Here is a 12160-nt window from a genome sequence, read left to right as displayed (position 1 = left end):
ATAAGGCGTTCTGGTCAGTAGAAACTATTTGCTAGTCATCCAGGTAAGGAAATAGTCAAATCCCTTGACGTCTTAGATGGGCTACTGCTACAGCCAGGCATTTGGTGAAGACTCTGGGAGTGGAGGAAAGACCAAAGGGAAGAACCTTGTACTGGTAGTGCTTGGAATTCACCTGGAAGCACAGGAACCTCCCAACAGGAGGGATGATTTGGAATATAGGTGTATGCATCCTTGAGATTCAGAGAACACATCTAATTGTTTTTCTGTATGAAAGGTAGAACTAATTTGAGGGATGTCATCTTGAATTTCTCTTTCCGAAGGTACTTGTTAGGGAGCATAGGTCTAGAATGGGGCGAGTTCCCCTGAGCGTTTCGGAATGAGGAAATATTGGGAATAAATCCCTGAATTGATTTTGTTCTTTGGAACCAATTGGATTGCTTGTCACTGATGTAAAATCTGTATTTCTTGCTCTATAAGGTATAGATTGGAAATATCCTTCATCGTAATATAGCAGCTCCTGAGGAGGTTCTCTTCTTGTGTTGGTGAGATGTATTTTTCTTGTAGACTGTACCACTAAATGAGTCTGAAATCTTGATCATAGTGAGCAGGCAGGTATATAGAGAGTGAGAGATATTTGAGCCAAGGATTTGAAGGTTTTGTAGGCTAAAACCAGGATTTTGAATTTGATATGGTAGATTGTTGGGAGGCAATGTAGGTTTTTCAGAACTGGGGATATTCAATCATCTTTGCTTGCATTCATAAATATGTGAGCTGCTGTGTTCTGCATGAGCCACAGACATTAGTTTGGGTGTTTGCAGTAAACCAGGTGAGAAATTAAACAGGGCTGAATAGTAGTTGAGAAGGCAGTGTCTTTCAGGAGGAGACAAAGATATTGAATTGATGGAGGAGGAAAAAGGCTGCTGGTCACTGCATGGCCCTGAGTTTTGGTGATGATTTTGGCATCTAATATAAACCTTAGGCTTCAAATATGAGAGCTAAGAGTTAGCCAAATCACCAAGAGTTTCTCATGTGTGGCTGAGTGGGCTCTTTTTTTTTTTTTTTACCAATCTTTTGAGGGCTCAGGCTTTGTTTTAGTGTAAACCATTAGCAGTTTTTCCTAAGCAGACACTGAAGTTAACAATAGTTTCATTTTGATTTGTGCAGAGTGGGATTAATAGTTGGATGTCATCAGTATAGAAGTAGTATGTAATTTTGCAGTCCCTGATGAGTCTGGCTAGGGTTGGGGAGGCTAAGTAGGTATTGAATAAGGAGGGTGAGAGGATAAAGCATTATGCTACTCTGCAGGTGAGAGGATGAGGTGTTGAGCAAGATGCTTCTAGGGACAAATTGGATGCAGACATTGAGAGAGGATGTAAACCAGGCCAGTACTGGACCTGCTAAACCTAGATCTATTAAGTATTAAGGAGATTGTATCTATTGTGTCAAAAGCAGATGAAGTCCAGGAATATTAGTAAAGCTGATTGCCCACTGTCAAGAAAGCTGAAGTTCTTTGACTAGGCTTTTTAATGTAGTTTCAGTGCCACTGTGTGGTCAGAAGCCAGATTAGTAAGGATCCAGGGTGTTGATGGTGAGCAGATAATTGGATAGTCGCTGTAGCACTTGGCTTTTCAATGACCTTGCTTAGACAAGGGAGATTTGAGACTGGGTGGTGATGGTTAGGTCATTTGGATTGAGGTTGGGTTTTTTCAGTGTAGGTATTATTGTTGCTCTTTTTAGTTTGTGTGTGTGTGGTAGGTGGGCACATAAGATATGTACATTTATTTATTTATTTATTTAAATGCTTTTAAAATATACCGACATTCATAGGACATATCATGCCGGTTCACAATCAACTTTGGAAAGCGAGAAGGAGAAATTACAAAAAAATTACATAAATGGCACAGTGTGGGGGAAAAATAAGCAAATCAGAAAAAAATTCAAAATCCCACTTACAGGCTTCACTGTATCTCATTAAATGTTGCTGAAACCAATAGGGTCCTGTGATGTCCAACATATTTTTGGAAAGAGGCAGAAACCTTTCTGCCAGTGGAATGGTTTAAATGCATCAAAAGGTGTCTAAGAGTTTCTTGTGGAAAAAAGTGAGCATGCTGCTCAGGAGGTCAAGAGATGGTTATAGTGGTTGTTATCGTTTGCTTGAAAACCTCCATGGCTAATACTGGACTGTTTAACACTGCCTTCCAAATTGACTGAGATATTTGTTCAGATGAGAATGCAACATGAGGCATATCTGGCTGCAAATTATGCTTGAGGATGTCACAGGAAATATAGCAGTTGAGGTTTTCGCTGTTCCAGAAGCCTGGTGAAATGATTCCAAGAATATGTGAAATAATCCTTAGTAGTCAGGATCTCTTGAAGCACTCATTGTCTGATTTAGAACGTTGAGTTTTGTCTAGAAAGTTTGCTTCAGTGTGTTTCACACATGAGGCCAAAGGTACAAGCACAGGTGGTGATACGGGGAGTTTGTGTGGTCTTGCACTATACGTTCATGCCATCTGTGCTAAACAGCCCACCCTCCACCCTCTACCAAATGCTGTAATAGCATCTAGTGGAACAAGAACGTTTTAACTTAATTCATCTGGTTGGTATTTGACCCGTCAGTTGCTGTCTTCCGAAAATAACAATTATAGATACGTACTTATTCTTTATCATCTGAATTACATAATTTACTTTATTTTATTTAATTTTTGTTTAAGTGCGGCTCAATTTTTGAGAAAAATGGCTGACCCACAGTCCATCCAAGAATCTCAGAACCTCTCCATGTTCCTTGCTAACCACAATAAGATAACGCAGGTAAGTTCCAGTGATGTTTAACATACATTGCATTGAGAACATTAAAAGGAATACATTGGAATGAGTGGATGTGGTAGAATACATTATTTAAGAAATTGTAAAATAATTATGATCTAGTTTAAAAAGATACTAGTTCATAAGTGCAACATTTGACATTTTCTTCCTTTTAAAGCAGATGTAATGGAAGTTTGTTGATATGGTTTATAGTCTCAGATTCCTTTAGTTAAATATATAACCTTTCTAATGATTTTTGTTTAGTTTTTTTTTTTTTTTTAGCTACTGAATCACGATTCTCAAGGAACTTTGTCTTCCCTCCCTAAACCAAGCCTGCCTGTCTGGCTGTGTTGCAAGTGATGCTTTAAACCACTATACCTTCTCTCTTTTCTCCTACTCTCATATTCATTGGTCAAGCCTAGACACCTGGCTTTCCTGAAAAATGTGTTTTTCCTTTTCTGTCTCTTTTGTCCCTAGCCCAGTTTTCTCTGTGGTTATGAACAAAAAGGACTGGACCTACTCTTCGGCATACTACTGAGTAGTGTAAACTGAATTGGCCACTATCGGAGACAGATTCTGGGCTTTATGGGCCTTTAGTCTGACATAGTATGGTGTTGCTTATTTTCAGTGGATTATTTATCACAATTTGTGTGCTTTCTCCAATTAGTTTTGGGTTAACCTATTAGCTTCATGGAGTTTCCCCAACTAGTCCTAGTACTATTGGAAAGGATACATAACCATTCTGTATGCACCCATTGCATCCCACTTATATAGACCTCTATCATATCTCCTCTCACCTGTCTTTTCCTCAGGCTAAAGAGCCCTAACCTATTTAGAGTTTCTTAATAGGGGAGCAATTCCATTTCCTTTACCATTTTGGTCACCCTACCCTACTTTATTTTTTTTTTTTTATTCCACTATATCTTTTTGAGATGGGGCAACCAGAGCTATTGGTTGATAGAGATGACATATCTTCTGTTTTATTTTCCATTCCTTTCCTTCTAATACTTAACTTTCTATTTGCCTTTTTGACCTCTGCTGCACTGTGGGCCAAGGATTTCAAAGTATTATCAACAGTGATTCCAAGATCTTTCTCCTGGCTGGTGACACCTAATATGGAACCCAGCATTGTGTACTTATAGTTTGGATTATTCTTCCCTCTATACATCACTTTGCACTTCTCCACATTAAATTCCATCTACCATTTATCTGTCTATTTGTTTGTATATTTATTTACTTATGGGGTTTATATTCCACCTCACGTAACTTAGTTATTCTGAGTGGATCCAGATGCTCAGTCACCCAACCTTACATGGTCCTCTTGCTATTCCTCAGTCGACTTCTGATTTGTACTACTTTGAATAATTTTGTCATTTGCAAATCTGATCACTTTACTTCCCATTCCCTTTTCCAGATCATTTACAAATATATTACAAAGCACCAGTCCCTGTGCAGATCACTGGGGTACCCCACTATTTTACATTTCTTCTTTGAGAGTCATACTCTTATTTCCTATCTTCTAGTCAGTTACCAGTCCACAACAGGACATTGCCTCCTAATCTATCACCTTTTAATTTCCTGATGAGCCTCTCATAAGGGACTTTGTCAAAATGTCTTTTGAAAATCCAGATAATACTATATCGCCTGACTCATCATTGTCCACGTGTTTGTTTACCCGTTCAAAGAAAATCTAACATTTTGTAACACAAAATTTCCCTTTGCTAAATTCATGTTAGCTCAGCCCCATTAAATCTGTTCAGATGGCCAGTAATTTTGTTCAGAATAGCTTCTACCATTCTGCTTGGTACCAATATCAAGTTCACTGGTCTGCAATTTCTTTGATCACTCCGGAAACTTATTTATTTTTTTTTTTATTTATAAACATTTTTCATTATTAGACATCAAGCATTAATATCTTGAATTTTATACAGGTTACAATTACATAGAAAACATTTCTTCAGATTATTCAGTCATTACATTCATAATCCCTCTCCGTTTCAAAAGTCTCTCTAAACACTAACAATCTAAGACTCTAAACCTGTCTTTCAAGCCCACAATAAAGGGATCCAAAATATCCAAATTCCTAATAAATCCAATATATAACATCCTTTACTAATCTTAGGGATGTTATCTACTTACTTGTGAGAGATCATTTCACATGTAAAGAGCTCTGATTTGGGGCTCCTGGTGTGGAACTCAAAGTGGGTTTTAATCTGTTTTCAATAAACTGGGTTAATTGCATAGGCTGTGTGAAAACATAAGGGTTACCCTCACTCTTTATTATACACTTATAGGGGTACTTCAAAATTAAGTACATTCCCATTTGTATCACTTGCATTTTTAACTGTAAAAATTGTTTCCTACTCTTTTGGGTTGAGGGTGTCAGGTCCGGAAAGAGCTGGACTCTACAGCCCAAGAATTCTTTAGATCTGTTAGCAAAATATTTCTTAAAGACCCAATCTCTATCAGATTCCAACATAAATGATACTATCAGTGTTGAGGGCTCAGCTAGATTCTCTTCTGATTGTTCCAAAATCTCAGACACATTAATAATATTATCCAGTATTGGTTGTCTTTGCTGTAATTCGTGTACTTGCAGATTCCCGTATTCCTTACATCTAGAAATTATGGACAAGGTTGCTTCAGGTAAATTCAGAGCCTCTATCAAATATCTCCTCCATACTTGTATTGGTGTTAAAGTGGGTATTTTAGGGAAATTTATACAATGAATATTTTTAATCTTGCAATATTCTAAATAATGTAAGATAACTCTCTATTGCTGGACCCCAACTATGGAACTCTATACCTCAGGAATTACGATTGGAAGCAGGCATTAAATGATTTAAAAAGGGCATTAAAACATGGCTATTCAAACAAGCCTTCCACGAGCTGTTAACTTAATGATTTCAAACTACTGATTTTATACCAAGGTAATGTATATTATTTTTTATTTTATTATCTCTACTCTTACTATACTGCCTCTCTAATTGTTTAAATTTTATGATTATTTAGCTTACTATTTTTTAGTTTACTATTTTATTTATTTACATTATGAAACTATGTATCTATTTCCTTCTTTTGGAAATGCAAATATTAAATTAATATTTAACTACTGTAAACTGATTTGATATGCTCGCATGAAAAATCTGTATATAAAAATTATTAAATAATTAAACATATTCTCCAATTTTTGTACTTTCAATTGCAATACTTGATTTTACTTTATCAATTCAACTTATAAATCATTAACCCTTCCAGTTTCAACTTTCATCTTGGACAATTCACTTTTCATATTTCTACTATCCAACTCTAATAATTCAACCTTCTTTTTTATTTCATTTACAGTATGAACATTGCTACCATTTGCACACCCATATTTTTATTCACCTCATTTATAGCTTCCCAAATATATTCTAATAAGAATGTTTGAGGGCTTACCAAAGGTTTAAACTGAGATATAAAAAGTCCCTCTTCTCTTCCACTGGAACCCACTTCAGTTGCTCTGATGGAAACTTGGTCAGGTCCCTGGATGACATTATAAGCCATAGGCTGACCTCCCTGCCTCATGGGGGACTCCTTCAGGCTGACTCCTTCGATCAGACTCCTATCTCCTGGGATCTGCAGGAACCTCTCAGCTGGGTTAACGGGCGGTGATCTCTCTCCTGGGGAGAGTGATGTCAAAAGTTCTAGGACACCAGAGGGTGGTTCTTCCTCCCCCTCTCCATCCCTCGGCGTACGTGTGCATCCATAGGTCCCACTTTAGAGGTAACATCGGTTGCGTCCGAGGCCTGGCACTCCCTGGCTCTCCTCTTTCGTGCTGAATGAGGCATCATGAAACTTATTTTCAGAAAGGGTGCAAACGTACTAGGTTAGTAGTATCTTGGGCCCTATCCGGAAACATTTTAAAAAATGGGCATTATATGGGCCACCCTCAAATCCACAGTTACCATAGCTGATTTGAATGAAAAGCTAGAAAAATTACTAGTAGTAAGTATACAATTTCCTGCTTGAGTTCTTTCAGGGGTAAATACCATCCAGACCTGGTAATATTTTACTCTCTAGTTTATCAGTTTGCTTGAATATATCTTCCTGGTTCACTGTGATTTGTTTCAGTTCTTATGAATCATCAACCTCAGAGTGTTTCCAGGGGTAGGTGTCGCCATGATGCCTTCCTCTGAAAAAAACAAAGCAACAAATTCAGATGAATAGCATTTTGATATAATAAATAGTAATTACTGGCTGTGCAGTTCTAAGGTACAGGACAATATATGAAAATAAGGGTCCTGTATATCACGGATTGAAAATGTTCAAAAAACCCTAATCACACTAGAAGAAAATTTTTCAAAAGAGAAAAGGTATATTCATACACACAGGACAAATACCTGAAGGAAAAGTCTGTAACCAGTTATTAGCCTCCCTGGGAGTGAAATATAAGAAATAGATCAACTGTCAGGAACCTGACGGGTATTTGTGACCCAGATTGGCCTCTGTCAGACAGAATGCTTGGATCAATGGATCTTGGTCTAACTCAGCAGGATGCTTCTTATGTGGTAAAAGCAGCTAGCATAGCTGAGTTTAAAATGGTTTGTACAAGTTCTTGGAGGAGAAGTCTGTAAACTCCTTATTAACCAGATAGACTAGGGAAAAGCTGCTACTTATCCCTGGGCATTAGCAGCATGGGATCTATCTACTGTTTTGGGATCCTTCCAGGTACTTGCGACCTGGAGTGGCCACTGTTAGAACCCAGATACTGAACTTGATGGACCCTCAATCTGACCTAGTATGCAGTTTTTCTTACATTAAACAATCTTCACATAAAATATAAGGGCTGCATAATCATAACATACCAGAAAACATTTGTACTGTGACTTATTGAAAAGAACCATTTTAAACAATTTTTAAAGAAAAAAGTTCTATAAGTATTATTTATAGGTGGAAAAATGAGGTAGCATGAATGAAGGGACAGCTGAAACAATGGGATAAATTAGAAATGGAAACATGATGGCAGTAAGACAATACAACCTACCTCGCCTATAGTTCCATGCTTTTTTTTTTTTTTTTAAAATTCAGCAACTGTCTTTGTCGCCACCTCCACTGAGAGGCTGTTCATGCATCCACCACCCTCTCTGTAAAGAAATATTTCCTAAGATTACTCCTTAGTCTACCTCCTTTCACCCTCATCTGTTAACCCCTCGTTCCGGAGCCTCCTTTCCATTGAAAGAGGCCCATCTCCTATATATTTATACCGCAGAGGTATTTAAATCTCTCTATTCTATCTCCCCTGTCCCGCCTTTCTTGTAAGGTTTATGTGTTTAGATCTTTAAGCCTAATCCCATACACTTTACAATAAAGACCATTTGGCAGCCATCCTCTGGTCTCATTCCATTCGGTTTTATCTCCAGAATTGCACACAGTATTCTAAATGAGGTCTCACCAGGGATTTATACGAGGCCGATATCACATCTTTTTTCTGCTGACCATTCTTCTACCTATGCAGCCAAGCATCTTTCTGGCATTTGTCATTCCCTTCGCCACCTGTTTGGAGTGAAGTGGAATGGGTAAACGTGAATGGGTTGTTTACTCTTTTTCAAAAAGTGCAAAGACTAGGAGGCCCACAGAGTTTGTTTTAAAACAAAATTGGGTACCTTTAGTAATTTATAGTACAAGTGTGTTTTAGTACGTTACAATTATGGAAATTTGACTTTATGCAGCTCTTACATTTTTTGTGAAGGTCGTGTACCTCCTATGAATGTAGTTTTTCACTTGAAACATTTTTTTCTAGGGTGATTATGGTGTTTTGAATCTGTGGTTTACAGGACCCTTATTTTCATATAAATAGTAATTACCCAGTCATGAATGTCTTTCAGATTCCTTGAAGAAACTTCTTGCATATTATTGTACTAATGACTGTGTCAGAGTGGCATTTCCCAAGCAAAAGTATTTGAAGTGGATGCGGGTGGTGAGAGGAGCAAGCCAAAGTGGCATATTCAATACCATCATTCAACCGGTTTATTGTATGTTGGAATGAAGTCTGGAGGCTGTACAGGAGGGAAGAGAATCTCAGTATAAACCTTGCACCTGCAGTTCTACAGAAACTCTCCAATCAATGGGTGCAGAGCAAAGCTAAGCTGGCTCACCATACAACTCGCCATTCAAAACAAAATATTCAGATTTTGGTGACGCCTCAGTATGTTGCTTTTCACTGTTACCTTTTGTGAGGTAACAAAACCCTTCAAAACATAAAAGGCACTCAGAACCAATATAGCAAACCTGCTATACCATAACTTCACTAACTCCCAAGACGCAAAATGGCAACAACCCTAGCTAGGAAATGGCAGCACTGCTGTTTGTCCCTGCACAGAAATTAAATGCTAGTAAACACCCTCACCTAGGACATACACACAGAACACAGACTGACCCTCACTTAATTCAGAATAAAGAGCCATAATTAGAATCACAAGAAGAGGAAGTTAGCACAGAGGCATGAGGGAGCTGGATTGGGGAGAAAGAATGGATGCGGTGTATGAAAAGGAGGTAGCAAGCTATTTTTTATTTTATTTTGGGGGATGGGAATTGCCAGCCCTTGAAGCCCACCCTCCACTTGGCTCTGCTACTACTGTGTTTGTGGCTTTTGCGCTGCAGATTACGCCAGAGAAACACTAACTTGCTGAATTGTGTGTTCTAGTCTTTGCAGCAGCAGCTGGAGGTGATTTCTGGTTATGAAGAGCTCCTCGCAGACATTGTAAATATATGTGTGGACTACTATGAGAACAAGATGTATCTAACCCCTGGAGAAAAACACATGCTCTTAAAAGTAAGAGTTGTCATTGAGATGCTTGTGTGGAAGAATGTGAATTGAAAGGTGCTGTATTTGAGTGGCAATCCTAGACTACCTACTTCTCTGTAACATTTCATGCCATTGTCACTGGTAAATGAATGGGTTAAGTGTACTTTCATCTAATGGACTATTATTTTAGAACAACAGTATGCCAGTATGGCATTTTCTTATGTTCTTATGTTCTTAACAGTAAGACAGGTAGCCTTTCGCAGTTTGGGAGTACCATAATAGATGTTGGCAGGTATACATTTGTATACTTAAACATTTCTTCTCTATTCTGATTACAAAGTCATCATGAAGTACAGATATAATGGAGAGGGCTGAAATTTCAGGGACTACTTGCTGTGTTTTCTGAATTATCTAAGGACTTTTACCTGTACTGTTTTCTATGTGAAAATATGCTACAGACTATTTTGTAAAGATGCTAATCTTTTAGAAAACCCAAAAGTAATGTACAAAAAAAAATGCCCTTACAAATGGAGATATAATGAAAATTCAGTGATGAGTTTGCCTTCTGTTAGATGTTCATTAGATGTGCCAAGATAGATTAGATTTTTTTTTAGTGAATATTAGAATGAGAGAAACTATTACTGCTAAATAGGTTTATAAATCCTAAAACAGTTTAATTCATAAAACAAAATATACCTTTTTAGAAGGCCTGAGGGCTTTAAGCAAGTGCCTGGTAAAGGAAAGTTCAGAATGGTTTCCCTGATTCCTTTTCTTGAAAACAAGGGCTGGCTATGCTCTCTAGACCTAAAGGAGCTCACACTGACAGAAATCTTTTCAGCTCTCAGGAAGCTTCTCAGATTCATAGTAGGGAAGCACCACCTTCAATATTGCATTCTGTCTTTTGGCCTTGTGTCAGCTTCTTATGTGTTTACAAAATACCTTGTGGTCATGTCTGCGCTGCAAAGCACATGGTTCTAACTAGCATTTTGTGAGCCACATTCAGCTGTCTGACTCTGAAAATGCAACTCTTTCAATGCTGCCAGCATCAACAGCTTCAGTGATAGTGGAGTAATCGGGTTGTGCAGTGGAAGGGGTGGGTCATTGAGCACATTGGCCAATGGAAGGAGAAGCAGTGACAGCAGCTTATGCAGTCAAAGGGAGAAGGATGGGTCATTGGACACACTGCTAGTGCAGCGCTTCTCAGTGTGTTGTGAACATCAGTGTGTCGCCAAACACCAGCAGGTGTGTCGCGTCTCCTGGTATCCCACTGTTCCGTTGTACTTTCCTTCTCTCTTTTTCTAGCCCCCGCGGGCCAATTGGAAGCCTCCTTTCTTCCTACCCCCACTGTCCAATGGGAAGCCTCCTTCATTCTGCCTGCCCCGCGCAGGCCAATCAGAAGTCTCCTCCCTTCTACCTGCCAATGGGAATAGGAAGAAGGGAGGAAGCCTTTGATTGGCTGGTGAGGCAGGCATCGCATAGCCCGGGGGTGGGTGGAGGAATGGCAGAGATGAACCCCGACTAAGCAAGGTCACCATGGAAGCCCATCCCCATGGCAGAGAAAAAAGAAGGCCCGCCAGAGTAAAGCCGTGGCGGAACTGGAGCCCATCCCTGCAGTGAAGGAAGAGGTTTTGGTGAGAGTTTGTGTGTGTGGGTGTGAATGAGTGCCTGGGCGAGAACTTGTGTGTGTAGGTGTGAATGAGTGCCTGGGTGAGAGATGGTGGGTGTGGGTGTGAAATGGGTGCCTGGGTGAGAGCTTGTGTCTGTGGGTGTGAATGGAATCCTGGGTGAGAGCTTGTGTGAATGGGTGCGAGAGCATTTGTGTGTGATTGAGAGAGAGACTGGTCAGGGAGGTGATGTGTATCTGTGTGAGAGACAGAGACTGGTCGAGGGGTGTTTGTGTGTGAGTGACTGGTTGTGGGTGCTAAGGAAGAGAACTGTGAGGACAGAGCTTCAGCAGCCCTTGCTGCTTCTGGTGAGTGCTATTGGCCTGGAAGGGAAAGGAGTAGGAGAGTTGCTGGAGAGGGTAAGTAAAGGTGGATTTTTAAATTTATTTTTCTTGATTGGCTGCCATTTTAATTATTGGGTATTATGCGATGTCTGCTGTTTTGAAATATTTTATTGATATTTGGACATGTTTTAATAATTTTTGAGTTTTTAATTGTTGGATATTATTCTGTTCAGCAGCTGTTTTGTAACATTTTTAGTATAGCATTACAATTATTTCTTGGGGCTCTATAGCAGCTTGGCTTATTCTGTTTTCCCAATAGTTAGTGTTTAGGGCCTGGTTTAATAGTTGTATTTCTTAGATAGAGTTGTTATTGTTGAGTGTGTTCCATAATACAGGTGTAACTTTGTGCAGGTTAGTTTGTGTGCATTATTGCAAATCCTGAGAGTCTGTTAGGTGCTAATTTTCTCTTTCCATTTCTCCCAGGTTCGCACTGCATGCAGAGTGGCTTTTTTGTTTTTCCATTCCAGTTTCTGTCTCCATATTTATAATTTGTGGTTTTTCTGTACTTGGTGAAGGTCAGTTCTGGGTGTGTGACTGAGGTGAGGTATTTTACTGGCATG

General features: G+C 39.0%; 1 protein-coding gene across 3 annotated transcripts in view; it reads left to right on the top strand.

The window, feature by feature from the left end:
- The window catches only part of CYFIP1 (cytoplasmic FMR1 interacting protein 1), a 250653-nt gene that overhangs the window by 46901 nt on the left and 191592 nt on the right, over positions 1–12160 (top strand). For all 3 annotated transcript variants that reach the window (XM_029611029.1, XM_029610852.1, XM_029610940.1), the window contains exons 7-8: positions 2715–2811; positions 9491–9619. In XM_029611029.1, the coding sequence (XP_029466889.1) occupies positions 2715–2811; positions 9491–9619 (226 nt within the window). The remainder of the gene's footprint in view (positions 1–2714; positions 2812–9490; positions 9620–12160) is intronic.

The sequence above is a fragment of the Rhinatrema bivittatum genome, chromosome 1 (assembly GCF_901001135.1).
Source record: "Rhinatrema bivittatum chromosome 1, aRhiBiv1.1, whole genome shotgun sequence".
Classification (NCBI taxonomy): domain Eukaryota; kingdom Metazoa; phylum Chordata; class Amphibia; order Gymnophiona; family Rhinatrematidae; genus Rhinatrema; species Rhinatrema bivittatum.
The sequence above is the reverse complement of the archived record's forward strand: the minus strand, read 5'-3'. Positions and strand labels throughout refer to the sequence as shown.